This window comes from Candoia aspera, chromosome 4 (assembly GCF_035149785.1).
Source record: "Candoia aspera isolate rCanAsp1 chromosome 4, rCanAsp1.hap2, whole genome shotgun sequence".
NCBI lineage: Eukaryota > Metazoa > Chordata > Lepidosauria > Squamata > Boidae > Candoia > Candoia aspera.
The window spans coordinates 1,774,511-1,801,440 of record NC_086156.1 but is presented as its reverse complement, the minus strand read 5'-3'; the positions used below and the strand labels follow the sequence as shown (position 1 = coordinate 1,801,440).

Below are 26,930 nucleotides of genomic sequence, written 5' to 3'. Positions count from 1 at the left end.
CTGGAGACAGAAGTCCTCCGATGGGCTTTGGGTCGGGATGATCCAAAAACGCTGTATGGGTGGATTCAGCTGGCCGGCAGCGCTGAAAACGCCCTAGAAACTTTTGCACATAACAAGGAATTGAAGCAAGGGAAGCCAAGTAAAAGTGCCCGTGCCCCGGGATTCTTCCCTCGCCCCAAACCGAAAAGTTGGGACGAAGAATGGGAACGGCGTTTCACCAAAGGCCAGTGCCTGAGATGCGGGAAAGAAGGACATCGAGCAGCTTCGTGCCCAAAAAAGGGGTCCGAGGAGCGGCCAGGGAAGTCATCCGGGAAGTCTCCTTCGATACCGAGGAAGATGAGGGCTGCCCGTGCGGAGGTCGAGCCTAACGACAACCCGTTTGGGGGAGAAGAGGAAGAACTGGATGTCGCACAGCCGGCGGGAAAAGGCAACCACCTGCTCTGAACGGCACCGTGGGGCAGGTGGAGGAAGAAGGGCGCGATCATGATTCGGTGAGTGGGAATTTTCCTACCCTGACAGTCAAGGTGAAATTAGGATCCAGTACCCGGACGGTGGAGGTGTGGGCTATGCTTGACTCAGGCTGCTCGCGTTCCTTAATGCACCCCGATGTAGTGGCCGCCCTAGAACTCCCCAAGTTCCCGTTGAAGCGGCCAATGATTTTTACGCAATTGGACGGGACTATGGCTGGGGGGAAACCGGTCACTCACTCTACCGGACTGGTGGCATTACAAATGGGTAGTCATTGGGAGAAATTACCCTTTGTCATAGCGCCGGTGGGGGGCCCATTGGTCATTTTAGGGATGCCCTGGTTTGTCAAGCAAAATCCTTTTATCAACTGGATGCATCGGACTGTGACATTCACTGATGGATTTTATAAAGTGCCTGAAAAGGATTTGTTGGGAGACACGGAGGGTGGACAGGCAGCCACAACGACTGTACAAACGCTGGAACCACTAGAGGGGCTGCCCGAGCAATATCAAGACTTTGCAGATGTGTTTGGAGAAAAGGAGGCGGATCGCTTGCCGCCTCACCGAAAAACAGACTGCGCTATTGAATTTCTACCCAATGTGAAATTGCCTAACCCAAAAATCTATGCTATGTCCCCAAAGGAGTTGGCTACACTGAGGGAGTTCATTGACAAAAACCTAGCCAGGGGTTTTATTGAGCCAGCCAACTCCCCGGTGGGGGCACCTGTCCTCTTTAGACCCAAAAAGGACGGTTCCTTGAGGCTATGTACGGATTTCCGTGGGCTCAATGCAGTATCAATCTTAAACAAATATCCTTTGCCTTTAATCAAAGATATGTTATCACATCTGGCCAGAGGTAAAATCTTCTCCAAATTGGACTTGAGGGAAGCCTATTTTCGTATTTGCATACGAGAAGGGGATGAGTGGAAAACAGCGTTTAACTGTCCTCTGGGGGCTTTCCAATATAAAGTGTTACCCTTTGGTTTGTCGGGAGCACCTGGGGTTTTTATGCAACTAATCAATGAGGTCTTGCATGACCACCTGTTCAAAGGGGTGTTGGTATATTTGGATGATGTATTGATTTATACCGAAACAATGGCAGAACATGTTCACTTGGTGCGGCAAGTGCTCACCAAACTGAGAAAGGCTGAGTTGTATGCCAAATTGTCAAAATGTGCTTTTCATCAGTCCAAAATTGACTATCTGGGCTACAGAATCTCAGCAGAGGGCATTGAAATGGACCCTGCTAAAATTGAAGCCATTGTCACCTGGGAACCCCCCCGCACACGACGCCAATTACAAAGTTTCCTTGGGTTCGCCAATTTCTATCGGGCATTTGCTCAGAATTTCGCAGAAATTGCCCTCCCCCTCACTGACTTACTCAAAACCAAAGCTCAGGGGGATACGCGGCGTTCAAAAAATCCAGGGGCGCTACTTAAATGGACCCCAGCCTGCCAACAGGCATTTGACAGTTGCTTGACCATTATTACAGTTGCTGACGGCACATAATCAATCAATAACCAAATAAGCTGGGATGGCCCAACACACTAAGCCACAATAAAACTAAGATTACAGCTAAAAGGGTGGGTACTCTGTACGCCCTCTGGAGCTCTTTAATAAAGGTGGAATATAAAGCTAACTCCTGAGACTCTGATCTCAACCTGTGGAATCTTAGCCTGCATTTTGGCTTTCTGTCTTCAGGTTGAACTCTATTTTCTAAAAATGCCAGGGGAATGACCTCTGTGTAGCTGACCTCTGCTTAGGCGTGGCAAGGACAGAGGATTTAGTGCTAAAACTGTAAAAGCTGCCCTTTCATCTCTGCTCTTTTATTGCCCATATGCTGCTTGCAAAAGAAAAAAAAATAAAGAGAATAATAAATAGATGAGGAATTCCTTTGAGGTGAAAGGACAGTATGAGCACAGAATGAAATTGCCACCATTATCCAAAAATGATTTCTCAGCAGAGGAGGAGTGAATTTCTCATAAAGAGAGCCCTTATAATACGGAAGATTGGAAACCATAGAAAAATAAGAAATTGACACTTTTGAACTAGCTGCCCCTTGCTAAAATCCATGCTGGCATGAGATACAATACACTCATCTAAAAATCCCTATTAAAAATAAGTTACCAAACTAAATCAAAATGTTTGCTTTTACTGGTATTTGGAAAGGCTTGTTCAGTCGTTAAGTCGTGTCCGACTCCTTGTGACCCCGTGGACCATAGCACGCCAGGCCTTCCTGTCCTCCCGTCTCCCGGAGTTTACTCAGATTCACATTCGTTGCATCGGTGATGCCATCTAGCCATCCCATCCTCTGCCGCCCCCTTCTCCTCTTGCCTTCAGTCTTTCCCAGCATCCGGGTCTTTTCCAGTGAGTCCCCTCTTCGCATGAGGTGGCCAGAGTACTTGAGCTTCAGCTTCAGCATCTGTCCTTCCAGTGAGCAGTCAGGGCTGATTTCCTTTACGATTGACTGATTTGACCTCCTTGCAGTCCAAGGGACTCTCAAGAGTCTTCTCCAGCACCACAGTTCGAAAGCATCCGTTCTTCGGCTACTGAACAGTTTTCGTACAGCTAGATAAACAAAGACAAAACAGAGGGTTAAAGTGGGGGTAGGGTAACTTTCATCAATGTGGCACGTGTATTATTTTTAAATGGTTTGGGTTATTCAGAAAAGCTATGCGCCACATAGGACGTGTGATTACACACTGACGTAATAGCAAAACCCGCTAAACACTGGGGCCATCCTTGTTCTGAGTGTCTGGAACAGGCAAAATGCTTGAGAAATAAAAGGTCAATATTTGGTGAGCCGCAGCAGTAAGTGTGGAGGAACGCGCTTGCTGTGTCCGTCACTTCCCTGGTTGTGTAACTGCTGAAAGAAAAGCCACGGGGGATGTCCAGGCCTCCCTGTGGCTGGAACCCTGTTCAAGCATTAGAGGAGCAGAAGAGGAGGAGAAAACAGAGAATGCTCAATGGCGCATGGCAGCTTCTGTGCGGCTGGAAGCCCGTTCGACCGCAGAGCAAGAGTGTCCGAGGAAGGCCCCTGCATGCAAAGCAGGAACATTTCCTTTTCTTTCACTCTTGTTCTAGAAAACAGGCCAAGTTCAAGCACTGAAATGATGGGGAAAACAATCCCCCTTTTCTTCTGCCAGTTGCCAGCTTATATTACACAACTGTCCCCCGTTTCTGAACTAATTGGCTGCAATACTTCTAGCATGCTGATGTTGTCCCAAAGGGTTACAAAGAGTTGTATTTATTTATTTGTCCAATTTGTACTCCACCTTTTGTTCAGTTTAGGCAGTGGGTAGCTGTGTTTTTAACCCAAGTATGCCTAGTTATAGGCATTATAGGAAGAGAGTTGGGTTGGTCTGTGGTGGCAAAAAATCAGGATGACTCTGGTAGAATTTTTTCCAACTTACCAATTTTTTTGCAAGGCATCAGCTTTCATAAGATGCAGCTTGCTTCATTGGATGCATAAAGTGGCTTGGCTGATGTAGGATTTAAACTGGGGGAGAGCCCCCCCCAAATTATATCTTGCCTCTATGTGATGGCCACAACCTGGACATGCAATATTGTGATATTTGCATACAGTATTGCAAATCATGGGTTACTCCCTGTCATGGTGCCTGCCCTTTGGAACATTGTCCCCCCCACCCAAGATTCATATGGCCCCACTTTGACCCTGTTAAACAAGCCCTTAAAACCTGGCCTTTCTCCCAGCCCTGGGTTTGAGTGGGTAATGGACCCCTGGTGTGATACTTCTTTTTTTAATGATTGTTTTTTCCAGACATTTGATGATATATCAGTTGTGTTTTCATATATGAGGTGGGGTCATCTAGAGCACTGGATTTTCTCTTTATTGTTTTCTGTTTTTTAACTGTGAGTTGCCCAGAGGCAGCTTCTAAATCAGCCTTGCTCAACCTTTTGACCCTGGAGGAACCCTTGAAATGTTTTTCAGGCCTCAGGGAACCCCTGCACATTCAGGCTCAAATAGAGGCCACACATTATGAGATTATTCTATTTGTTTCATGGGTAGGCCTGTCTAGATGCACTAACAGTGTTCTTAAACTAAACATAAAGAATTAAACTTACTTTTATGTGAAGTTGCCCGAATTTGAAATAAGTTTTTAAATAAATCGTGATCTCCTAGGGAATCCCTAATGACCTCTCACAGAACCTGAGGGTTCCACGGAACCCTGGATGAGAAACCCTGATCTTTGCGAGAACCCAATTTTCACCCAAATCTACTTGTCGAGGGCATGGACCTGGCTTGGCTAGTTCCTATTTGCAAGGATTGGCTTTAAGGGAAGGATTGTTAATACAATTACCTCCATCAGCCGTGGGTGACTTGGCTGATCTGGACAAGCTAGGCGCAGTCAGAGCTGGTTCAGCCCTGGAGAGGAGACCACCGGGAGATGTACTGGGAAGCCCAAAGCTCTTGGATCCTGCTGAGAACATTCCACGGACGGAGCCGCAAAGCCACCAGGCGCTGAGCTCCGCCCGAGGGAGGTTTCAGCCCAGCTGAGGTGGCAACTGATTTCACAACCCAAGCAGGGCGGAAGCTGCCTAGGGAAGGGGGTCCGCCAGGAAGGCCGTGGATGGTGGGAGAGACTGGGAAGTTGGGAAAGGAACCGAGGGCCAACCTTCCCAAGGAAGCCACCAGACTGAGGTGATGGCATAATGAGGAGCTACGAGGCCCCTCAAAGGCACCCAAAGGGGGTCCAAAAAGTCAAGATGGCAACCTCGATGGTGCGGTTGCCACACAGGCTGACCCGGCGGGATCGCTTTTCCTCCAGTCAATCTTTCCGCCTCCTGCACCACCGCCACCAGGCATTCACAGGACACGCTTAACCTGGCAAGGGTACGAACCCGTTTCTGGGTCTCTCTACACCCATTAAGCACCCAGGCTGGATTCACACGACAGATGGAGGCAACAGATCACGCATCAGGGTGAAGCCTGCCCTCCCTCCGAGCCTTTTTCCTTTTTCTCTCGTCTCCCTTCGCATAACGGCTGCGTTCGCTGGATGGTCAAAGGATGGCAGGCGGACCCCGGTGACTCTCTCCCTTGACTCGCTTTTTTGCGTGGTTTCGCGGGTTGTGTGAACCCGGCCGCCCGCAAGACAGGGAGAGAGGGGGAAAAGGGGCCTCTATTGCGTCACGTTCCCGTTCTCCTGTCGCCTTGGCAACCCTGTCGCCATGGCAGGAAATGAGGCCGCCCGATTGGCCAAGAGCTGCGATGACGTCCACGAGCGGGGGCGGGGAGGCGAAAGACTTAAGGCCGAAGGGCTTCCTGGGAGTTGCCACCTTCCTGGTTGAGGCGCCCGCCTTCTGCTCAGAACGGCCGCCATGGAGCGGAAGGGGCGGGGCGGAAAGAGGTAGCGCGTCATCGCTTGAGGGGCGGGGACCGGAGGAGAAAGGGCCGAGGCCGCGCGCTCCGCCCGTCGCGTAGAAGCCGGCCGGCGAGCGCGAGTCGAGACTGTCCGTAGGTGAGCGCGAGGGCGGGGCGAGGCGGCCGAGGCGAGGCGAGCGGCGCAGCGGGAGGCCCCCCGCCACCCACCGGAGGCGGTGGGCAGGGGGACTGCCGCTCCCATGATCCCCAGCCGGCGCGTCCTCCCTTTCGGCTGCGGGGGATGCCGTCCCCATCATCCCCGGCTGCGTGGGGTGGGGGGCAAGGACTGGGCAGGCGGCTGAGGGACCCGGCTGGGGTCTGCTGCCTTTCGAGCGGCGTTGGGCAGAAGGGGCGCGGGGGTGGGGGGCGCGCTGGGGACGTTCCGCCCGCCTGTCAGGCCGCCCCTCGCGGGTCCTGGGGGGAGAGCGGGCTCGGCCCTTCTCCCCGTCCCGGCAGTGGGAACCCGCTCTTCCCTCGGCGGTGCGGTCCTGGCATGTGTAGTCTATTGACTGGATTTGTTATAAACTATACCCTGGAGAAGGTGCCGATGCTGGGGAGGGTGGAGGGCAAAAGGAAGAGGGGCCGACCAAGGGCAAGGTGGATGGATGACATTCTGGAGGTGACGGACTCGTCCCTGGGGGAGCTGGGGGTGTTGACGACCGACAGGAAGCTCTGGCGTGGGCTGGTCCACGAAACCACGAAGAGTCGGAAGCGACTGAACGAATAAACAACAAAATTATAAACTATAACGATGTGCGTACAGTAACGTTATTATACTGTAATGGTATATATAACATGGTTATGTAATAATAGTATATGGGGGGGTGTATATAAATTAAATAATAAATACATGCATTATACATTTACTAACTGCATGCAAAATAGGGCAAGGTGGGGTGTACTTGAGGCTCTGCTTCCTTTGCAAAATGCTTTATGTATACTGATATTTCTCAATCCACTATTTTGGAGAGAGATCTCTCAATCCGGTGCAAGGCAATGCCTTTTCCCCTCTTTTTTAAAAACCGGGGAGAGGATAGTTGTGACTTTGGGAAGTAAACTTTTATGCGCCAGACATTCCCACCCCAGCCCGGTGTGTCCTTCCTGCTGCCCAGGTTTGGCCCAATGTCTGGCCTGGATGGCCAGTTCCTAAAATTGCTCCAAAATAGGCATCTGAATGCATTGATTGAGCTCCCCCCCCCCTTTTTTTTTTTTTGGTGGTTCCTTTCCTTTCTCCTTTTAGAGGAATGCTGCTTTAAAGGGGCTGGGTGGGATCTGGTACGAAGAAATGGGGAGGAAGTCAAGGACGCTGTGAAGGTGAAACTTCCGGGATGAGTTTTTAAAGTCATTGGTGCAGTTCAAAGAGGCTAAAGAAGTTAACTGACCACGTGAGCGGCAGGAGTTGGGGCGGGATTACAGAACATTTTTGCCCAGTGATGCAACTGCCATTGCTCACTTCTGGGACACTGAGGATCTGATGAAACTGGGGCGGAAAAGTTGGTGGGAAATGAAGTCATGGGTTGGGTGGTGACACCTACCGGTCCAGAGCAGCTGTAATGGAATGGGCCCTTCTTCTTTCATCTGCCAAAAAGTTTCTGCCAGCCAGTGAGTTTCATGCATCAGTTGATTACATCTGCTCCTTACAGCTGTCTCATGATTTTTTCCCTCCCCAAAAGGGCTAGAGCAGTGTTTCTCAACCTTAGTGACTTTAAGATGTGTGGATGTCAGTTAAAGGACCTCTTCTGCACTGGGGAATTCTGGGAGTTGAAGTCCACACTTCTTAAAGTTGCCAAGGTTGAGAAACACTGGGTTAGAGAATTCCTGGGGGATGTTTCCAGTTCAATGTGCAGCCAGCTGTACTCCTAGTCAATCCCTTGATCCAAATCAGAGCTAGCAAAAAATACAGCTGGATGTTTGTTGATTAAGCATCAGCCAACATCCAAATCAGTTAAGTGGCAAAATGGGATAAAAGGTAGGGGGCAGGGAACGATTATGCTATTTATCTATCTGACCAGAACTTTCCTGAGCTAGAGGAAGCAATTCTTTGTGTAATCAGCATGGACAATCCCCAGGGGAGTGAGTGGCCTTTGGCTATTTCGGCGTTAACCCTTTTATGTTCATAAGGATAACAGAATGGAAATGGAAAGGAGGCCAGCAGGTGATCCCTCCTCTGTTCTGCACCACAAAGGAAACAATTTGATGGACAGAGATGATGGATCTAATGCTGAGAATGTTTAACAAGTGCAGGCCATAAGCTCATGAATGAAAATAAATAATTTCTAGAGCCAATGAACAGAAAAGCAGCTGAATGTCTGTCTCATGTATCTTTTTAGCTCATGCCAGTTCCTAAATCCAAGGCTAGTAAATAACTGGGGACAAGGTACCTGATTTCAGTCTCCCCACCCCACTTTTTCCCCATCTTAAAGGGGCTATTCTGTGCCTTCTAAAGTTAGGTGGTGATTTGTTAACCAAGGCAGCCACCTTCAGTCCAGTGCCTTTTAAATATGCTGTACTTCAGATCCCTTAATTCTAAGTAGGGAGGGCTTACTGCTAAACGCAGGCCCAAGGAGAGAGTTCCTGAATGACATGCCTTGGATTTCGGTTGGTCTTACTTGGAAATCATCTCTTGAAATACCAGCCTGTTGGATTATTGATAGGACTCCAAAGAACTAGGTTTCTTGGAGCAAAACCTTCTGATGTTTGTGCTCAGCCAGGTAGCAGTATTTTTGAAAGCCTTTTTTCTTCCACAGTGACCTTTAATTGGTTTGTTTCCTTGCAGTTAACATGGCATCCAGTTCAGACTTCCCTACCTATGACAACAGCGCAAGTTCAAAGCTGCTCAGAAAATCCCAGGAAAGTCCATTCATCCCAGTCGGTACGTGTCTCTGGCTTTCTGTCTGCCTCAGTTGGTCTGACCCTAGCACGTTGCGCGATTGCTTCTTAGGTGGATTCCTGGAAGTTACACATTCGCTCAAGATATTGGGCAATGGGTGTGAACACAGACAATAGACGATAGGTAGTCCAAACAGGAAATACTGCTAAAATATCCCTTCTTTGTTATATTCCCTGCCATGGCAAATGAAGGGCATTTCTCTTTTCTGGCTCTAACCCTTTATTCCATGGATTTGTCTACATCCGTGCTTAGCATTTCTCTTAACCTATCCCAGAATAAACACATACTCCAGCAATTTAAAGCCTGGGTTTACCCAGCACGATAAACCCAGGTTCATAAAGCCCAGTTGCTAAATGCATTATGGCTCAACATGCTGGCCTGATTCATGCAAGATGTGAAGACTGTCAGCGGTCAAGAAACTGGAGTTCTTTGAACGGTTTTATTGAAGCATAATGAATGGTACAGAAGGCAAGCTGCGAATAAAGACTTCCCGCCAAAACCTACTTTAAACTACATTCCCTTAGCTAGTCCCCTTTCCCACGAAGCGTGTCAGTCCCCCTCCCATCCAGATGGTATTCCTGTCGTATCTCAATCTCTTATAGCCAAAACAGCCTCTTGCATTCCAACTTCACGCACCCCCTCCCATCTTCCTCCCATCCTGCAGCTTGTGAGAATGTCACGATGGGAGATGCCCTGATAAGGGTTTCTGTGAAAGCTTTGATCAGGGAATCTGACAAAGACGTGGATCCACGCGCTCCTCCCCACGCAAAGTATCCAAGCCCATTTGAGCCTAATTGAGTGTGGGGCTTCTCAAACTTTGCAGCGCTGGGAGAAATGAACTCATAGGACCCCCTCTGGTATTTAAAAGGGATGATTTCATGGGGGTTCGGGTGGTGCAAGAAGTGTGTATATCCCCGTTAATAATTAAATTTTAATTTGTAACAAGGGGTAACTAGTTTGTTTGTGGGTAACTGGCATGGACAGACGCAAAGGGCCTGTGGCTTTTCCAGCTTTAACTCATAATGGCAGCAGAATCAAGATGGAAAGTGGGACACCCAGTGATTTCAGACTTTGCAGCATCTCAGTGGCCCCCATGGGTCTGTGCAGAAAAAACAAGAAGGAATGTTTTTGACAGCACTCCCAGCTTGCCTGCACAATCCTGATTAAGTTCAAACAAAGAAAATGTGACCGCTTCTTAGCTCATGTCCCCCTTCAAGAGATTGCGCAGCCTTCCTTGTCCTGGGACCCTCCTTAGTGTTGGACCACAACTTTCATAATTCCCGGTCAGCTGCGATGCCTGGAAATTATGGCGTTTCTAATTCCAAACATCTGGAAGGCTCAAGGTTTGGAAAAGCTGGTCCGGGGTTATCTGGCTGGGGTCCTGCTGGCGCCTCACAATTTCAGCGCTTGACCAAATAAGGAGCAAGAAGTCTGGGGAATCCAGCACTGAGGTCCCATTTAACTTGGTTGTTGGGAAAGGTCTGGCACTGAGCTTTGACCTGGATTCAGCCTACCATCAAGATAACCTGGAAGCAGATTCCTTAGCCTTCAGCCAGGAAGGTGCCTGAGTCTTTGTTTGCTGATTCAGTTCTAGCTGGGCTCCACGACTCATCAGGCCTTCTGACTTTGGACAGTCAGAGGTGCGTCAAAAGCCACTTGAGGGGTCGAGGGCCTCTGTGGCTGGGGTTCACACACTCAGGAGGAAAGTCCCAGGTTCCATCCAACAGCAAGAGCTGTTTTCCGTGAGCCTCGTCCGTCTTCCGAATTACGGACCGCCTCTCTTCCTCCTCCTGGCCGGTTCTCCTCAGGTTCTGTTGAGGGCATTTCAGGGAGTGACAGTCGAGGAACCCAGACCTGGCGAAGCCTTGATGAGTCTTGCTTTGCCTCTTCCAGGTTTAGCAGGCTTCCTAGGCCTGGCCGCCTATGGGATCTACCGGCTGAAGCACAGAGGGGACACCAAGATGTCCATCCACCTGATCCACACACGTATGGCCGCCCAGGGCTTCGTGGTGGGGAGCATAATTTGTGGTAAGTCCCGAACTGGGAGAGGATGGGGCACGACAGGCGTGGCGGCTGTGCTGCGGGTGGAGCGAATAGTCTCCCTGGCAGAGGTGGGTTCTTGTTTGCCCAGGTGCCTGAGAGAGAGCCCAAGCTGACCAGGGGCTGTACCCCAATTTCCAGGATCGTAAAGCAAGCTATCTGCCACAAGCCCATCTCCCTTCTGGCACGGAAGCGGAACCGTGATGTGCTGTGTGCTGCTCCCTCTGCTCAGGGTCCACCGTTCGTCACTCTGAGCCGCTTCCCCAATACGTTGCCCCATTGCGCATGGTAGCTTGACAGTGTGCAGCCAGGTAACTCCTCCCTAAATTGGGAGGGAAACCCTCTGGGCTTGCTCCAGGAGGGAGGGGCAGTCTGTGCCCCCCAGGAACCCATGCATCAGAGCTCTCTGTTGTACTTCCCCCTGAGCTGTTTTGATCACAGTGCTGAAATGGGTGAGGTAGTTTCCTGCCATTTTGAGACAAGGAACAGGTTTTTTTTAAAGCCTGTACAGGTAGTCCTCGCTTAATGACCACAATTGGGACCAGAATTTTGGTTGCTAAGCGAAGCAGTCATTAAGTGAATCCAACCCGATTTTATGATCTTTTTTGCGGCAGTCATTAAGCAAATCACCATGGTCATCGAGCAAACCACGTGGCTGTTAAGTGGATCATGTGGTTCCCGATTGATTTTGCTTGCCAGAAGACAGTCAAAAATGGCGATCTTGTGACCACAGGATGCTGCGATGGTCATAAATGTGAACCGGTTGCCAAGCACCCAAATCATCATCATGTGACCGTGGTGATGCTGCAATGGTTGTAGGTGTGAGTACTGGTCATAAGTCGGTTTTTAGCACCGTTGTAAATCCGAACCATCACTAAACAAATGTTTGTTAATTGAGGACTGCCTGTAAACACATTTTTCTGTAAGAAGCTTTTGACTCCTGGCTTTATCTGCTAATTTTAATTGTTGATTCCACTTGTTTTTCGTTGTTTGGATTGCTACTTTAACTGCTCTCAGTGCCTGTGTTTCAAATTAGCTTTTTACGGCAAGCCGCTGAGGACCTTTGCTAGCTTGCAGCATGCTGAGCTAAGTAAAAGCAAAGAAAAACTGCTAGCGTGGCTTAAGGAACAGCCCTTGCCTCATCTCCCCGATCGGCAAGCATTTGCCCCTCCCCGCTCAAGAAGAGAATGGGCAGAGCTGGATTATGTGTCCGGGGCTGTTTTTCATGCAGCGTTCCTTAGACTGTGGCGTGACCCAATTGCTTTTCCCCTCCTTGTGGCTAACGCCCCCCCCCCTTTTTTGTCTTCCAGGTGTGGTCTATTCAATGGTCCGGGATTATGTCTGGAAGCCCCAGGCCAAGTCTTAGGAAGCCCGCTGAGCCCGCCCCTCGCCTGTTCCTCTGTACTGTAGGGCTAGCTTGGCAACTGAATGGGCCGCAGTGAGAAAGAGGAACAAAGCTCTGCGTTTGCACCTCTCCCACACAGCGTAGCCTTCTCTGCTGCCAGAGCTACTTGAGCTTAGATGGCTGGCGATAAAAGTCACTTTTTAACTTTTTCGGTTCTCCCAGGACCACGAATTGGTATTTGGTAGATTGCAGCCGCTTTCACTGTACTCACCTGGCAGGTTGGCATTCTGTGGTCTAGGCGACTCCAGACTTTCTCCTTCAGCGATGATGATTTGGAAAAGCAGGCAAGAAAGTGAACGGTGACAATATCCAGTGTGCGTTTCACCCAGAGATGAGACAGTTTCGACTGCTTCCTTTACCTGCTAGGTAGAAATGGATTTAGGAAGCGAATTATCAAGTTGCTGATGCTAATAATTTGCTTTCTAAATCCATTTCTATCTAAGAGCATCCACGCGACATCGCTGATGCCCAGTGTTGTCTCCCAGAAAATGCCCTCCCAAGTCTTTCTTTTTTTTTTTTTTGAAGTGGCATCACTTTGTTGTTTGATGTTCTGTTACTCTCACCTAAAGGTGTGCTTTTGACACTCTGGTGCCAGTGCACGGGAAAAAAAAACCCCTTTGTGACTATAACAGAACAAACGATGGGGCATTTGAACTCTTAAAATAGGAGCCTTCAGCCATTGATAGAGCTGTTTACAGTTTTATTTATTACACAATATTAAACCATAGAAGTTTAAATTATTTAACCAGGAAAGGCATGGCAGCTGCTTACATTAATATTTTTGTTTGTACATTCTGCGTGTGTGTGGAACCATGCGTCATGTCAGGGGTGCCCACAGGGCATGGTTAAAAAAAAAGTCAGGACGGCGGCTGTGACATTGCGACTGGAGCTGCGCCCTTTTTGTGTGTGTTGCACATGCCTAAAAAGCTTTCTCGCGATGCGCATAAAGAGGTGGCTGTGCCTCAGTCGCAGTATCACAGCCTTTGTCATATTTTGGCCATACCCTGCAGGCAGGTCCACCATGTTCCTTTTTAAGTATTTTGGGGCGGGCGATGTTTTACGTGGAAGAACCTGTATGTAGCTGATTGGATGGATCTCTTTGGTGCACAAGATGATGGAGGTGCAGGCCCTTAATTGTCCCTTTTGCCTTTGGGAGCTGGCTGAAGCCTGTCTGCCTCCAGATCGGGCCCTCCGCTAAAGGTGGATGGCATCATGACCTACACGATGGGGTGAAGAAATCCTGCCTTATTAGAGTCTTTTATTGCATGTTTAGAAAACGTCCTCGCTGTGGGTGTGCATCCAATAATTTTCAGACATCGCCATCACGTTAACAGCTTAGGAATGGGCATCCCAGCTGTGCAGAAATAGACCTGTAAAATCCTGTTCGCAAGTTCCTTGTGATTGTATTGTGCAGATGTCGCTGTCCAACCTGATGTGAGTTCAACCTAGTGATGCTGATTTTATTAAACCGTGTATGTAAGAACGTTGGTACTCAACTGGATTCGGTGGTCTGCTGTTTTGTTGGGTGTTTATTCTTGCTTCCTTCAAAGAAAGAGGGTGCCCACGCGTACTGTGGACTTTCCGCAGCAGCTAATTTGGAGGAATGAAGAGAGAAGGGCGTGAGTCGAACAACATCAGATTCTTTCACTAGGATAGATCCTAAAGGTGAAGTTAGAGGGGATCTGTGCCCACAGACCTTGCCCACCTGTTAAGGGAGCGTTCTGTGAGGTGGGAGAACTCCTGTGACATTATTTTGGCAAGATAGGAATGTGTCAGGTAGCCAACAGCAATCAGAAACTGACTGCAGAGATGTTCAGAGGAGGGAGCACATCACAGTCTTGAGGTTCTCCTTTTATTTCTTTACAAACATCTCCAGGTCCCCAACACGCTGGTGCTAAAGAGGGAGGCACCGGTGACCTGTTCTGCCATTTTGTGGGCAAAGCAATAGAAACCTGTAATGGAAGGTACAAAATTGGCTCGATGGTGTTTTAAGCCCACACAGAAAATCCTCAAGGGTTTCCTCTCAGCCAGCCCAGGAAATCCTGTCCCTGCTGACTGCATCTTCCCCGTGCCCGCTGCTGCCAAGCCAGCCAGAAAGCTTGGACCTAACCCTCAGAAGAGTGCCTTGATAGGGACAGTGTTCACACAGCCTTAGATGCAAGCTACTCAACTTTGTGTGAGCTTAGTGCATCATAGAATCCTAGAATGGAAAGGTTGGAAGGGACCTCAGAGGTCATCTAGGCCAACCCCAGTACAGGCCTCTGTTCTGTTGAACTCTTGCTGCTTGGAAGATCTTCCTGAGGTCCAGATGAAATCATCTTCCTCGTAATTTAAGCCTGTTGTCTGTTCTGGGACAGCATGGATCTGAGCTCACCTTGTTTGCTTTACTTTTCATGTATCATGCAGTTTGAGCAGGGAGGCCCGAGACTTCAGCTGCAAGGAACCGTCAGTATTTAATTGCATGAGCAAATACATACTTTTTTCTGCATGGATTCTTTTAGAACCAGTTCCAAATGGTGAAGCATAGGCAAATCATGTTAAGCAGTGTTTTTCAAACTTGGTCACTTTAAGATGTGTGGACTTCAGCTCCCAGAATTCCCTGGCCAGCATGCTGGCTGGGGAATTCTGGTAGCTGAAGTCCACACATCTTAAAGTGGCCAAGTTTGAAAAACACTGATGTAAAGCATGAATGAGAAAAATGAGAACACATCTGGAAGCATCAGTGAGACACAGGCTGTGCTCTCCTTGTGAAGCACATAGTTGGAGCTAAATCTGTTTGTTTATTCTTCAAATTTCTTATCACCGCCCATCTCCCAAAAAGGGGACTCTGGGCGGTCAAAACTGGATTGTCAAAGTATGTATTAGGACTGGGGATATCCTGGTTTAAATCCCTATTCAACCCTAAAATTCACTGCTTGCAACTTACCTGTGGCTTATGTCAACGGGGGTTACTGGAAAGCTATGGTAAGTGTGTCGATCCGTCAGAAACAAAAAATCCTCAGGTGAGCAATGCCTTTCTTAGGAGCAGTGGGAAAATGCTAATCAACATGCAAGCTTTGGAAATCTACAGAACTCTTCATAAGAGGAGGGGTTTCCAACATTTGGGAATGGAGAAGAAAGAAAACAACATTAAAATCAGGCTGGAGGTAACAGGCAGGTGTTCTGTTGCTCAAGATAAATGTTGAGCATAATGACCAGGCTGAAATTATCCTACTTTGGGCACATTATGCAAAGTCCTAGATCTCTCTGATGCTGGGAAAGGTGGAAGGGAAGGGAAGAAGAGGACGGCCAGCAGCTGAGGCCAACACAGTGCGCCTTGTGCCTTGGTATTCACCCAGAGCAACCGCATATGCTTGGAGAACAGCGGCATAGCCATGGGCACACGCATGGTTCCACAAGATGCCCACATCTGCATGGTTGATCCAGAACGGTGTTTCTCAATCTTGGCAGCTTTAAGGTGTGTGGACTTCAGCTCCCAGAATTCCCCAGCCAGCAAGGATATGTCCTTCCCTCTGCATAATCAGACTTGAGACATCAAGCTCCTGCTATCATACAGTATGTCGTATTAGAGGTTCCATGACTCACCACCCCAGAGGGAAGACTGACTGGCGGATTATGTGCCATCAAGTCAGCGTCAACTCTTAGTGACTACATAGACTTTTTCCAGGAGCTTCTGTCCCCAACCTGGTCCTTCAGGTCTTCTTCCAATGATGCCCCATTGCCACCGTAACTGAGTCCACCCCCCTCTGCTGATGGTCCTCTTCCCTTCCACCTTTCCCAGCATCAGAGCCTTCTCCAGAGATCTAGGACTTTGCATAATGTGTCCCAGGTAGGATAATTTGAGCCTGGTCATTTGTGGCTCAGGTGAGAACTGTGGGTTGATTTGTGGGATGATCCATTGGCTTGTTTTCTTGGCTGACCACAGTACAGGTAGTTCTCGACTAATGACCACTATTGGGACCAGAACTGCTGTCACTAAGCAAGGTGGTCGTTAAATGAGTCATACCCGATTTTATGACCTAGTTACCATGGTCATTCAGTGAATCACATGATCGTCAAGCAAATTCGGCTTTCCCCCATTGACTTTGCTTGCTACAATGGTTGTAGGTGCGAAGACCAGTCATAAGTCACTTTTTCCAGCGCTGTCGTAACTTTGAATGGTCGCTAAATGAATGGTTGTAAGTTGAGGACTACCCATATCCTCAGAAGTCATCTCCATCACCAAAGTTCAAAGGCGTCACTACCCTATCCTGCTTCTTTAAAGTCCAACTTCTGCTTCCATCAAGCGCCAGAGAACACCCTGGTTTGTACTGTTCTGATTTTGTAGGTAGAGACACCTCATGGCATTTCCAAGGCCTTCACCGGCTGCTCTGCCAGATGCTCATCTGCAGCATATTTCTTGACTGCTGGCTCCTTTCCTCTTGGTAGGTAAAGGTAAAGGTTTCCCTTGACGTAAAGTCCAGTCGAGCCCAACTCTAGGGGGCGGTGCTCATCTCCGTTTCAAAGCCTTGGAGCCGGCGTTGTCATAGACACTTCCGGGTCATGTGGCCAGCATGACGACTCGGAACGCCGTTACCTTCCCGCCGAAGCGGTACCTATTGATCTACTCACATTTGCATGTTTTCGAACTGCTAGGTGAGCAGGAGCTGGGATTAACAACGGGAGCTCACCCCGCCGCGCGGTTTCGAACCGCCGACCTTCCGATCGACAGCTCAGCGGTTTAACCCGCAGCGCCACCGCGTCCCTTTTGGTGGTTGATCCTAAAAGGCAGAAGCTCTCCACCACCTTGACATCTTCATTGTCTTTATCATCAGTTCTAAAGATGGAAGATTATTTCACTAGATATTCTGGTGGTTTTACACATTATCGGACCACCAGGAGGCAGAGTATGACCAGTAATCCTTTTTGGCACTTAACCTTTTTATGCCATAAACCCTTTCGGGAGTCCGGTGAAATCTATGGGCTCCTTTTCAGAAAAATATAGTTAAATGCACAAAATAAAACGCATAGATATACAATTGGGTGACGCAACCAATTACGCTCAAATACAATTACGCTCAAAATATTAAGAAAACCAGTTAGGGAATTGAGTAATCTATGTGCTTCTTTAAATCCCTAACAAGACGTTACTCCTTTTTATGGTAGAATAATTTTAGATAGGGAGATTTATTGAAGTTTACAAACATTGGGAGGGTCTAGAAAGCATGAATTATTTTGTTGCCTACTTCCGTTATTGAATGAAAAGCTGAATTTCGGTTAGACGTTAGTGAAAATAAAGTTGCATTTTTTCCCCAATCCAAGTTCGCAGACCCCCTGGAATCTCTCCCTGATCCCAGGTTAAGAACTCCTGCTTACTGGAATTCATCTGGCACGTGAAGTCGTAATAGTTGTGGTTCAAACCCCTCTACCAGGAATTGTGTTTTATGTAGTGCAGCTTTTAAACATTTGCTGGAACAATGTCCCTTTGTGCCAACAAGGAGGTGCTAAATCCATGAAATACGGTGGCAAAACCAGACAGGTCTGCTCATGAAAGGGGTGCACAATGATGGTGCATGAGCAAAATTGTTTTGCTTCCATTTCAGATTGGATAGCCATTTATACTGGGGTATCTGCTAACCTAGGGAGCAGGCTGCTGCATTTACTATACATTTCATTTCAATGCCAGACCTTGTTGGATCTCTCTCTCTCTCTCTCTTTTAATTAAATACAGCTAGTCCTCGACTTATGACCACAATTGGGACTGTAAAATTCATTGTTAAGTAGTGTGGTCATTAAGTGAGGCCTCCCATGACCACACCCGAATTTACTACATTTTTTGCAACACTCGTTAAGCGAATCACACAGTTCTCCATTGATTTTGCTTGTCGAAGCTGGCTGGGAAGGTCACAAATGGCGATCACGTGACTCCAGGTCACTGCAACTGTCATAAATACATGCTGGTTGCCAAGTGCCTGAATTTTGATCATGGGACCGCGGAGACGCTGTGACGGTCACGTAACTTCAGACGATGGCTAAATGAATGATCATAAGTCAAGGACTTTAAAGAAAGAATGTAAACCGTGTAACATAAAAGACATATAAAAAAATTAAAAGAGTAAAGTACAATTTGGTAAGATACAAAGAAGTAAACAGGGGACCTAAAAGGCCACAGGGATTATAGTTTTTCAAAAAATCATTAGTTGTTTATAAAATAAATACATGATATCCCTTTTTAAAAGAAAAAATTAAAAGCACTGTTCAGCTTTAAACCAGGTTAAGTCAATACAAATTACTAAATTTATAGGCAATATTAAATTAGGTCAACGCTGGGAATCTAATTCTCATAAAATCAAAATATTGACCTTAGCCTCATTTTGGCAGCACGTAACGCTAAATCTGGAATGACACAGAGAAGATTAGCACGGCTCTGCTGCACTTACCACCCTTAATCTCTTGATCTGGCAGTACAGGATGCCACCTAGGAGCGAGATCTGGTATCTATATTTGTATGATGCACTTGTTTTTATGATTTTAATCTCTTGTTACTTTAATTGAATTGTAAACCGCCCAGAGTCACTTGGCGAGATGGGTGGTGAAGAAATGTGAGAAACGAACAAGTAAATAAATAAATTGTGCTGTACAAAAGGTGTGGGCTTTGGATGACAGGAAACTACCTCAACATCTTGAGGGAATTTCAGTTGGATTCCTGTAATGATATGTGGGAATGACCTGGGGAGACAGGAGGCAGAGCCACAGACTAGACGACAATCAGATGAGGGGCGGCTGAGCCCACAGCAGGAAGGGAGGTGTGGAAAGCGACTCAGAAGGGGCCCGCCCTAGTTTCCTGGAGTGTGAAGATGAGGGGGAGAGATGTGCTTTCAGACTTGCAAGATTCTGTTAATGGCACCTTACAATAAAGTTACAGCTGGCTGTGCTTCTTCTGTGTCATGTTCACTGTTTCAATGTGCACTGTACATCGTAACATTTCAGATGCCATGGCGCTGACGCGCGTTTCTGTTTGGGAGGGAGCTGCTGTGAAACCTTGTACCAAGCTCTGTATCTGTGTTCATTTCAATGGAATGTGTTTGGGTTATGTGCTCGGCTCAAGGACTTTTCCCGCAGACCATCAGAAGCCGTTGGGAACACCTGGGATTGTGAGCCTGGGAAGATTCTACGGGGGGAGGGATCTCGTTTGCACCGAGGGTTTTTAGTTTGCATTTGGTGTGCTTTTATCATTCTCAGCTTTCTCTGTGATCCTGCATACTATTCTTTAATAAATCAGATATCTTTGAATTCCTGCTCATGAGTGTCATGATTGCTGTTGCGATGTTTGCGACATCGTAACGGCTCGCATGACAAAGCGCGGATGCGTGTCAGTGGCTGGAGAGGTGCGGGCGATAAACCGGACAAAGAAGGTAATGGGGTTGGGAGATCTACTGAACAAACAAGGTCCCATCGCCCGGTAATCGGCCACTGACGCCCCTGATAAAGGATCAGGGCGAGGTTCGGAAAGGTGTGTCCGGCCTTTCGAGGAATATTGAGGTCTAATCGCCCGGTAATGGACCATTACCTCGCAGGAAGATAAACAGGGCGATGCCCGGGGCGAATGGGGCTGGACGACCTCTCACCTATCAAGTCTTGATGGCCTGTCACTCTGTGGAACTTGTGGGGCACACCCGGGGAGTGTGGGGGTGGAGCGCTGTTTGGCGCGAGACTATTTAATTCAACTTTTGGTGCGCTTCCCTCACTCTCAGCTTTTTACTGGTGTGCATCCTATTCTAAATAAAAGCCAGAGCTTAAACTTGATTTAGAGTCTGAGTCTTTTATTTGGTCTTAGGCATTCCTTATATAAAGCTGAGAGTCTTTTAAGAATGAACCTCGCTAGCCTCTACCAGGAAATTTTTTTTTTGCGAGAGAAGCAACTAGCGATGACTGAACCGGGGACAATCCTGGAGTCGGCGCTTCAGAGCAGAGATGCGAAGGACTCATCGCGAGTGGGGGAGGCGACCAGACAGCTTCTGGAATTGGCGCTCCCGAGATGGGACACGAGCCCCCACCCTACCCACACCACACCCCAGTTTGGAGCCTGGAGCCCCAGCCCGGAGTGGAGGGCCCCGATGGAAGAGGGAGTTGTGAGTCAACACTTCAGGTGGGACAGCATAGCGGACCCCCAGCCAGGGACATCCCACAACTTGGAGACTCGAATACCCCCAGACGCCCGAGAGGGAATTCGCAGGACTACCAATCGGGCAACAACCGGCAGCACCGAGGATGGACGATCCTGTCACACAGGACAGGATCAGGGCTCTGGAGTCCAAGGTGCAATCATTAGAACACATGCTGCGATCCATGTCAACTGTGGTGAGTGAGCTCACGAGTGCTGCGGCGCAGGGCACGGGGAGGGGTCTCGGCATCCCACCCACCCTATCGCCGGCCCCGAGAGGAAGGGGCCAGGCATGGGACTTTTTCCCAGGGCCCCGTGGTTTTATTCCGGTGGGGGTTACCCCTACTCACTCACAGGTTGGGGTTTCTCCAGTTGGTGGGATCACTAAAGACTTTCCAGTAAAATTTGATGGCGACCCCACGAACCTGTCATTTTTTTTAACCAATGCAACAAATTACGTACAGCAATACGGACATTGTTTTGCATCGGAAGGGGCCAAAATCTCAGTTATTGCCACAAAACTTAAGGGCAGAGCCGCGGACTGGTACGTTCAAATATCAGAGTCCGGAGCCCCAGCCCTGGCTACTGTCCACACCTTCCTGGCCGCCTTGAAGCGGTACTTTGAAGACCCCCTGGCGAAGGAGAGGGCTAAAGGCGCTCTTAAAGAACGCAATCGGGCAGAAATTGGTCGCAGATTATGCCCTAGAATTTAAGGTCTTGGCAGGGAAGGTCCCTGAATGGTCGGAGACCACCCTGATCGATATGTTTAAGGATGGCCTCAATCGAGAGGTGTTGCAATGGGCGCTGTACAGAGACGATCCGGACTCACTGCATGACTGGATCTGTCTTGCCGGGAAGGCTGAACACGCCCAGCGCACCTTCATGCTGGCGACTAAGAGAGACAGGCGTCCTCCCAGCGGGAAAGGGCCAGTGCCACAGTCGGGCCCGACATGGGATGCCGAAAGACAACGTCGCTTTGCCCGTGGGCAATGCATCAAGTGCGGTAAGGCAGGTCACCATGTGGCAGAATGCCACAAGGCTAGGACGACGGATCGCCCACCTAGACTGATGCAGAAGGCTCCGCAGAAACCACCCAACCCTCCCCGATGGCTGACAGGGGCACTAGCGACCCCGGATGAAGAAGAGGACGTCTACCTTGCGGGGGATGGGTTGGCCGCCCCGGAGCAGCCAGCGGAAAACACCTTCCACCTGTCCTAAACAGCGCCGCTGGGCAGGTGGTGGAGAATGGACGCAACACCACCAGGGTGAGTGCGGACTGTCCCATCCTGGCCGTAAAAATTGAACTGAGCTACTGCTCCAAGACCATCGAAGTCGGGGCTTTGGTGGACTCTGGGTGTCCCAGATGCCTGATCCACCCCAACCTAGTCGCTGCGCTAAATTTACCCTGTTTCCCTCTCCCGAAGCCGCTGATCTTCCAGCAACTCGATAGTTCCATGGCGGGGGGGGGGGGGGGGGCGGCCACACAGGATACAGGGAATGTTACCCTACAAATAGGCACGCACAGGGAAACCATAGAATTCCTGGTCACCCCGGTGGGCAAGCCTATAGTGGTTCTGGGAATCCCCTGGCTAACTTGCCACAATCCCTACAATAACTGGAGGACCCATACAATAACGTTTGAGGATGGGTTGTACCAGGCGCCTGCTAAGGGGAAATCCCTCACTTTGACTGTGGGGAGGGCTGAGATTGTCGACCCTCAAGTTCACGCTTCCCCCATGGAGGGGTTGCCAGAACAATACGCAGACTTCACTGAAGTCTTTGGGGAGGAGGAGGCGGACCAGTTACCCCCCCATCGCAAGATGGACTGTGCCATTGAACTGCTCCCTCATGTCCCATTGCCTAAGCCAAAAATTTACCCAATGACACAGAAGGAATTGGCGGCGTTGTGGGACTTCCTCGATAAAAACCTCACTCGGGGCTTCATCGAACCGGCAAACTCGCCGGTTGGAGCGCCCGTTCTGTTCCGCGAGAAGAAGGACGGTACCCTAAGACTGTGTACAGACTATCGTGGGTTAAATTCAGCTTCCTTGTCAAACAAGTACCCCCTCCCCCTCGTGAAAGATATGTTGGCACACTTGTTGACTGGAAAGGTTTTTTCCAAACTTGACCTCTGTGAGGCGTATTACCACATTCGCATCAGGGAGGGGGACGAATGGAAAACAGCTTTTAACTGTCCCTTGGGCTCCTTCCAGTATAAGGTACTGCCTTTTGGTCTTGCAGGGGCCCCGGGGGTTTTCATGCAACTAATTAATGAGGTTCTGCATGACCATTTGTTTAAAGGAGTACTGGTTTATCTGGACGATGTCCTGATATACTCCAAAACTGAGAGAGAACACGAAAGATTGGTAAGACAGGTTCTCACCAAGCTTCAGCACGCTAAACTTTATGCTAAGCTTTCCAAGTGCGAATTCCATAAGTCGCGCCTGGATTACTTAGGTTACAGGATTTCAGATAAGGGCATCGAAATGGATCCTGCAAAAGTTCAGGTTGTTTTGAGCTGGGAGCGCCCACACACCCGGCGCCAGCTCCAAAGTTTCCTGGGATTCGCAAATTTCTACAGATCCTTCGCAAAAGGGTTCGCGGAGATTGCCCTGCCCTTGACTGATTTGTTGCGGACCAAAGGCGTCAGGGAAACGCGCAAGCTAAAAAACCCAGGGGCCGTGCTCAATTGGACTCCCGCCTGTCAGGCTGCTTTTGACCGGTTGAAAGCTCTCTTTACAGCGGAGCCAATTTTATCCCATCCCGACCCCGAACGGCCTTTTGTCGTTCAGGCTGATGCCTCTGATTTTTCAATTGGGGCTATCCTATTACAAAAGGATTCTGCTGGACTCTTGAAGCCCTGTGCCTATCTCTCCCGGAAATTTTCCGAGATGGAAAGGCGCTGGCATGTCTGGGAAAAAGAGGCATTTGCAGTAAAAGCGGCACTGGAGGCTTGGCGTCACCTTTTAGAAGGGGCGACTTGCCCTTTTGAGGTCTGGACAGACCACTGCAACCTTGAGGCTCTCCGCACGCCCAGGTGCCTCAGCCCTAAGCAGATTCACTGGGCTCAATTTTTCAGCCGTTTTAACTTTCAGCTGAAGTTTATTCCGGGGAAGAAGAATTTTTTGGCAGATGCACTTTCCCGACTGCCCCAGGACGTGGAGCCTGTCTCCGATGTCGTGGGGACTGTGCTCTCTGAGTCTCAATTGGGTTTGGCCGCTGTCACCCGGAGCCGCGCTTGGGAACAGCCTCCCCCCCCCCAATTGCAAACGACTCTGGCGCAGCCTGCTCCGGGCCGCAGGCAACCACAGATGCCGGGTGGGTTGCGTGCAGATTTTGCCCTCGCATTAAAGTCTGGTCCCTGGCTCCTTGCTAACACTGACAAGGTTTCCATGGAACAAGACCTCGCCTGGGTGGAGAGTCATTTATACATCTCTGACTTGCAACGATCAACGATCCTCAGCTGGTCTCATGACAGCAAACATGCTGGTCATTTCAGGTTTCTCAAATCCCTCCACTTGACCCGACGCCAATTTTGGTGGCCCTCGCTGAGGAAGGATGTCAAAACGTATGTGGCATCCTGCCCTGTTTGCACAATGTCTAAGCGACCGTCCGGTAAACCCCAGGGGCTGCTGCAGCCCGTGGCTAACCCTTCATGCCCTTGGGATGAAATCTCTATGGATTTCATCATGGATTTACCGCCCAGTCAAAAGAAAACAGTCATTTGGGTAGTCAAAGACTATTTTTCCAAACAGGCTCATTTTGTCCCCTGTGCCTCTATCCCATCGGCGCAACAGCTGGCAAAGCTCTTTTTGGTGCACATGTACCACCTTCACGGCTGCCCCTCTTGCTTGGTGACTGATAGGGGCACACAATTTACCTCACGGTTTTGGCGGGCTTTTTTGAAGTTAATTGGCACCGAGCAAGCATTGTCAACCTCCTGGCATCCCCAGACTGACGGATCTACTGAGATCCTCAATGCCACCCTTGAACAATTCCTCCGCTCCTACATCAACTACCACCAGGACAACTGGATGGATTTGCTTCCTTTCGCGGAGGTTGCATACAATAACGCTGTGCATCAAAGCACGGGACAAACCCCCTTCAGGGTGGTATCGGGTCAGGACTTCGTCCCCATTCCCGAGCTCCCACAGCCCCCGTCTCCAGTAGTGGCGGCCTGTGATTGGGGTTCTAAACTCGCAGACTCCTGGCCCGTCATTAAGGACACCCTCAATGAGGCTCAGACCTCATACAAACTTCAGGCTGACAAGCACAGGCACCAACAGCCACCTTTTCGAGTAGGGGACCTGGTTTATCTCTCCACTAAATTTATCAAGTCACCTCAGCCTTCCAAGAAACTGGCCCCCAAATTTATTGGCCCCTTTCAGGTTACACAAATTGTGAACCCGGTCACGGTGCGTTTGGACCTACCTCATAATTTGAAGTGGCTGCACTCTGTGTTCCACTGCAGCTTACTCAAGCCGGCCAGTGACCCCTCCCGGTGGCATCCACGCACTCCCCCCCCCTCCACCCGTCATGATCGACAGACAGCAGCACTTCGAAGTCAAGGAGGTTCTCGACTCCCGCAAGCTTCGTGGCTCTCTCCAATACTTAGTGCGCTGGAAACACTTTCCCCACCCCGAGTGGGTCGCTGCCCGTGACATTCAGGCCCCCGAGCTAGTCCGCAATTTCCACGTTGCATATCCCTCCAAGCCCTCAGCTTGATTTTCTTCAGGGGAGCGGTATGTCATGATCGCCGTTACGATGTTTGCGACATCGTAACGGCTCGCATGACAAAGCGCGGATGCGTGTCAATGGCTGGAGAGGTGCAGGCGATAAACCGGACAAAGAAGGTAATGGGGTTGGGAGATCTACTGAACAAACAAGGCCCCATCGCCCGGTAATCGGCCACTGACGCCCCTGATAAAGAAAGGATCAGGGCGAGGTTCGGAAAGGCGCATCTGGGCTTTCGAGGAATATCGAGGTCTAATCGCCCGGTAATGGACCATTACCTCGCAGGAAGGTAAACAGGGCGATGCCCGGGGCGAATGGGGCTGGACGACCTCTCACCTATCAAGTCTTGATGGCCTGTCACTCCGTGGAACTCGTGGGGCACACCCGGGGAGTGTGGGGGTGGAGCGCTGTTGGGCGCGAGACTATTTAATTCAACTTTTGGCGCGCTTCCCTCACTCTCAGCTTTCTACTGGTGTGCATCCTATTCTAAATAAAAGCCAGAGCTTAAACTTGATTTAGAGTCTGAGTCTTTTATTTGGTCTTAGGCATTCCTTACAATGAGTCTGAGAGTGTTTTAGAATAGGCAATCATTACATTCTGGCTGTGCTTCTTGTCCGGCCTACCTCGCAAGGCTGACTGTTCCCCTTTGAGTTGCTGCCTTTGTTCCAAAGCATAACTTAGTAGTGGGTTCCAGCACTGGGCAGAGGGTTGCACTAGTTTAGTGTTTCTCAACCTCAGCCACTTTAAGATGTGTGGACTTCAACTCCCAGAATTCCCCAGCCCATGCATGGGCTGGGGAATTCTGGGAGTAGAAATCCACACATCTTAAAGTGGTTGAGGTTGAGAAACACTGGACTAGATGATCCCCCAGAACCCCTCTGCCCCTGACATTCTACGATTCTATGCATTATTGGAGCATGCAGCCCACTGAGCTGGCGCACACGGACCAAGTGGTGAGTACCCAGAAGCATTCACGGTGGGTGGAATGGGACGGATGATGGAAACAGTGTCGCCCTGCAAGGTCCACCCCTCCTGTGCGTGAATCACGACACTGCGCACACATACAAAGGGGACGGGGCTGCTGGTGCAATGTCCCAACACAGATTTCCTCCTTTGGGTAGAAGCATCAGATCTTGCAGATGCCTCTGTGTCCTGAGGATGCCTTTCTCCCCGGAAAACGCTTCTGCCAGTTGGAAGCAAAGGTCGGTCTGGACTTCTCGGACGCTCGCTTCGTCTGACCCCTGGGCTGCTTTTGCAAGTCTTAAAAATGAAGAAAAGGAAAGGAATTGCAACCAGAGGAAAGGGAAGAATTTGAGCGAACTTTTAAAGGAACAGATCAGCCTTCCCAAACTGGGTGACGGCTACTGAGTCGGGTTATAACTCCGCCGGGTGGGGCCAAGCCAAGGCAGAGCAGCCACCTGTCAGCCATGCTTTGATATGGGTTCCGGCCCTGAGTAAGGGGTTGGATGAGATGGCTTCAAGGCATGATTTCTATGGATTCCAGGCCACCACAGCCGCCACGCTGACTGAGAATTAGCGGGGAGATCTGGCATGTACCTGCCAGGGGGAAGCTTAAGTAGACAGTCACACTGTGTTAAACCAGATTTATTTATTTGTTTATACAGATAGATAGATGATAATGATGAAAGAAAGAAAGAAAGAAAGAGAAAAAGATAGATAGATGATAGATAGATAGATAGATAGATAGATAGATAGATAGATAGATAGATAGATAGATAGATAGATAGATATAAAGAAATCAGACTATGGACAGGAGTGTTTCCGGAATGCATTGTGAGAAAGGGTTGAAGTGGGGATCGTCCATGCAGCAAGCCCCGTTTACATTTATGAAGAACTCTCTGTGGCCC

The 26,930-nt window shown here is 49.3% G+C and overlaps 1 protein-coding gene across 1 annotated transcript; it reads left to right on the top strand.

Annotated features, from left to right (window-relative positions):
* The first annotated feature begins 8,308 nt into the window (after nucleotides 1-8,308).
* On the top strand, nucleotides 8,309-12,571 carry LOC134497550 (HIG1 domain family member 1A, mitochondrial-like). The gene is made up of 3 exons (XM_063303254.1): nucleotides 8,309-8,722; nucleotides 10,634-10,768; nucleotides 12,091-12,571. The coding sequence occupies exons 1-3, from the start codon at nucleotides 8,632-8,634 to the stop codon at nucleotides 12,144-12,146; spliced, it is 282 nt and encodes a 93-aa protein (XP_063159324.1). The 5' UTR covers nucleotides 8,309-8,631; the 3' UTR covers nucleotides 12,147-12,571.
* The last annotated feature ends 14,359 nt before the right edge of the window (nucleotides 12,572-26,930 follow it).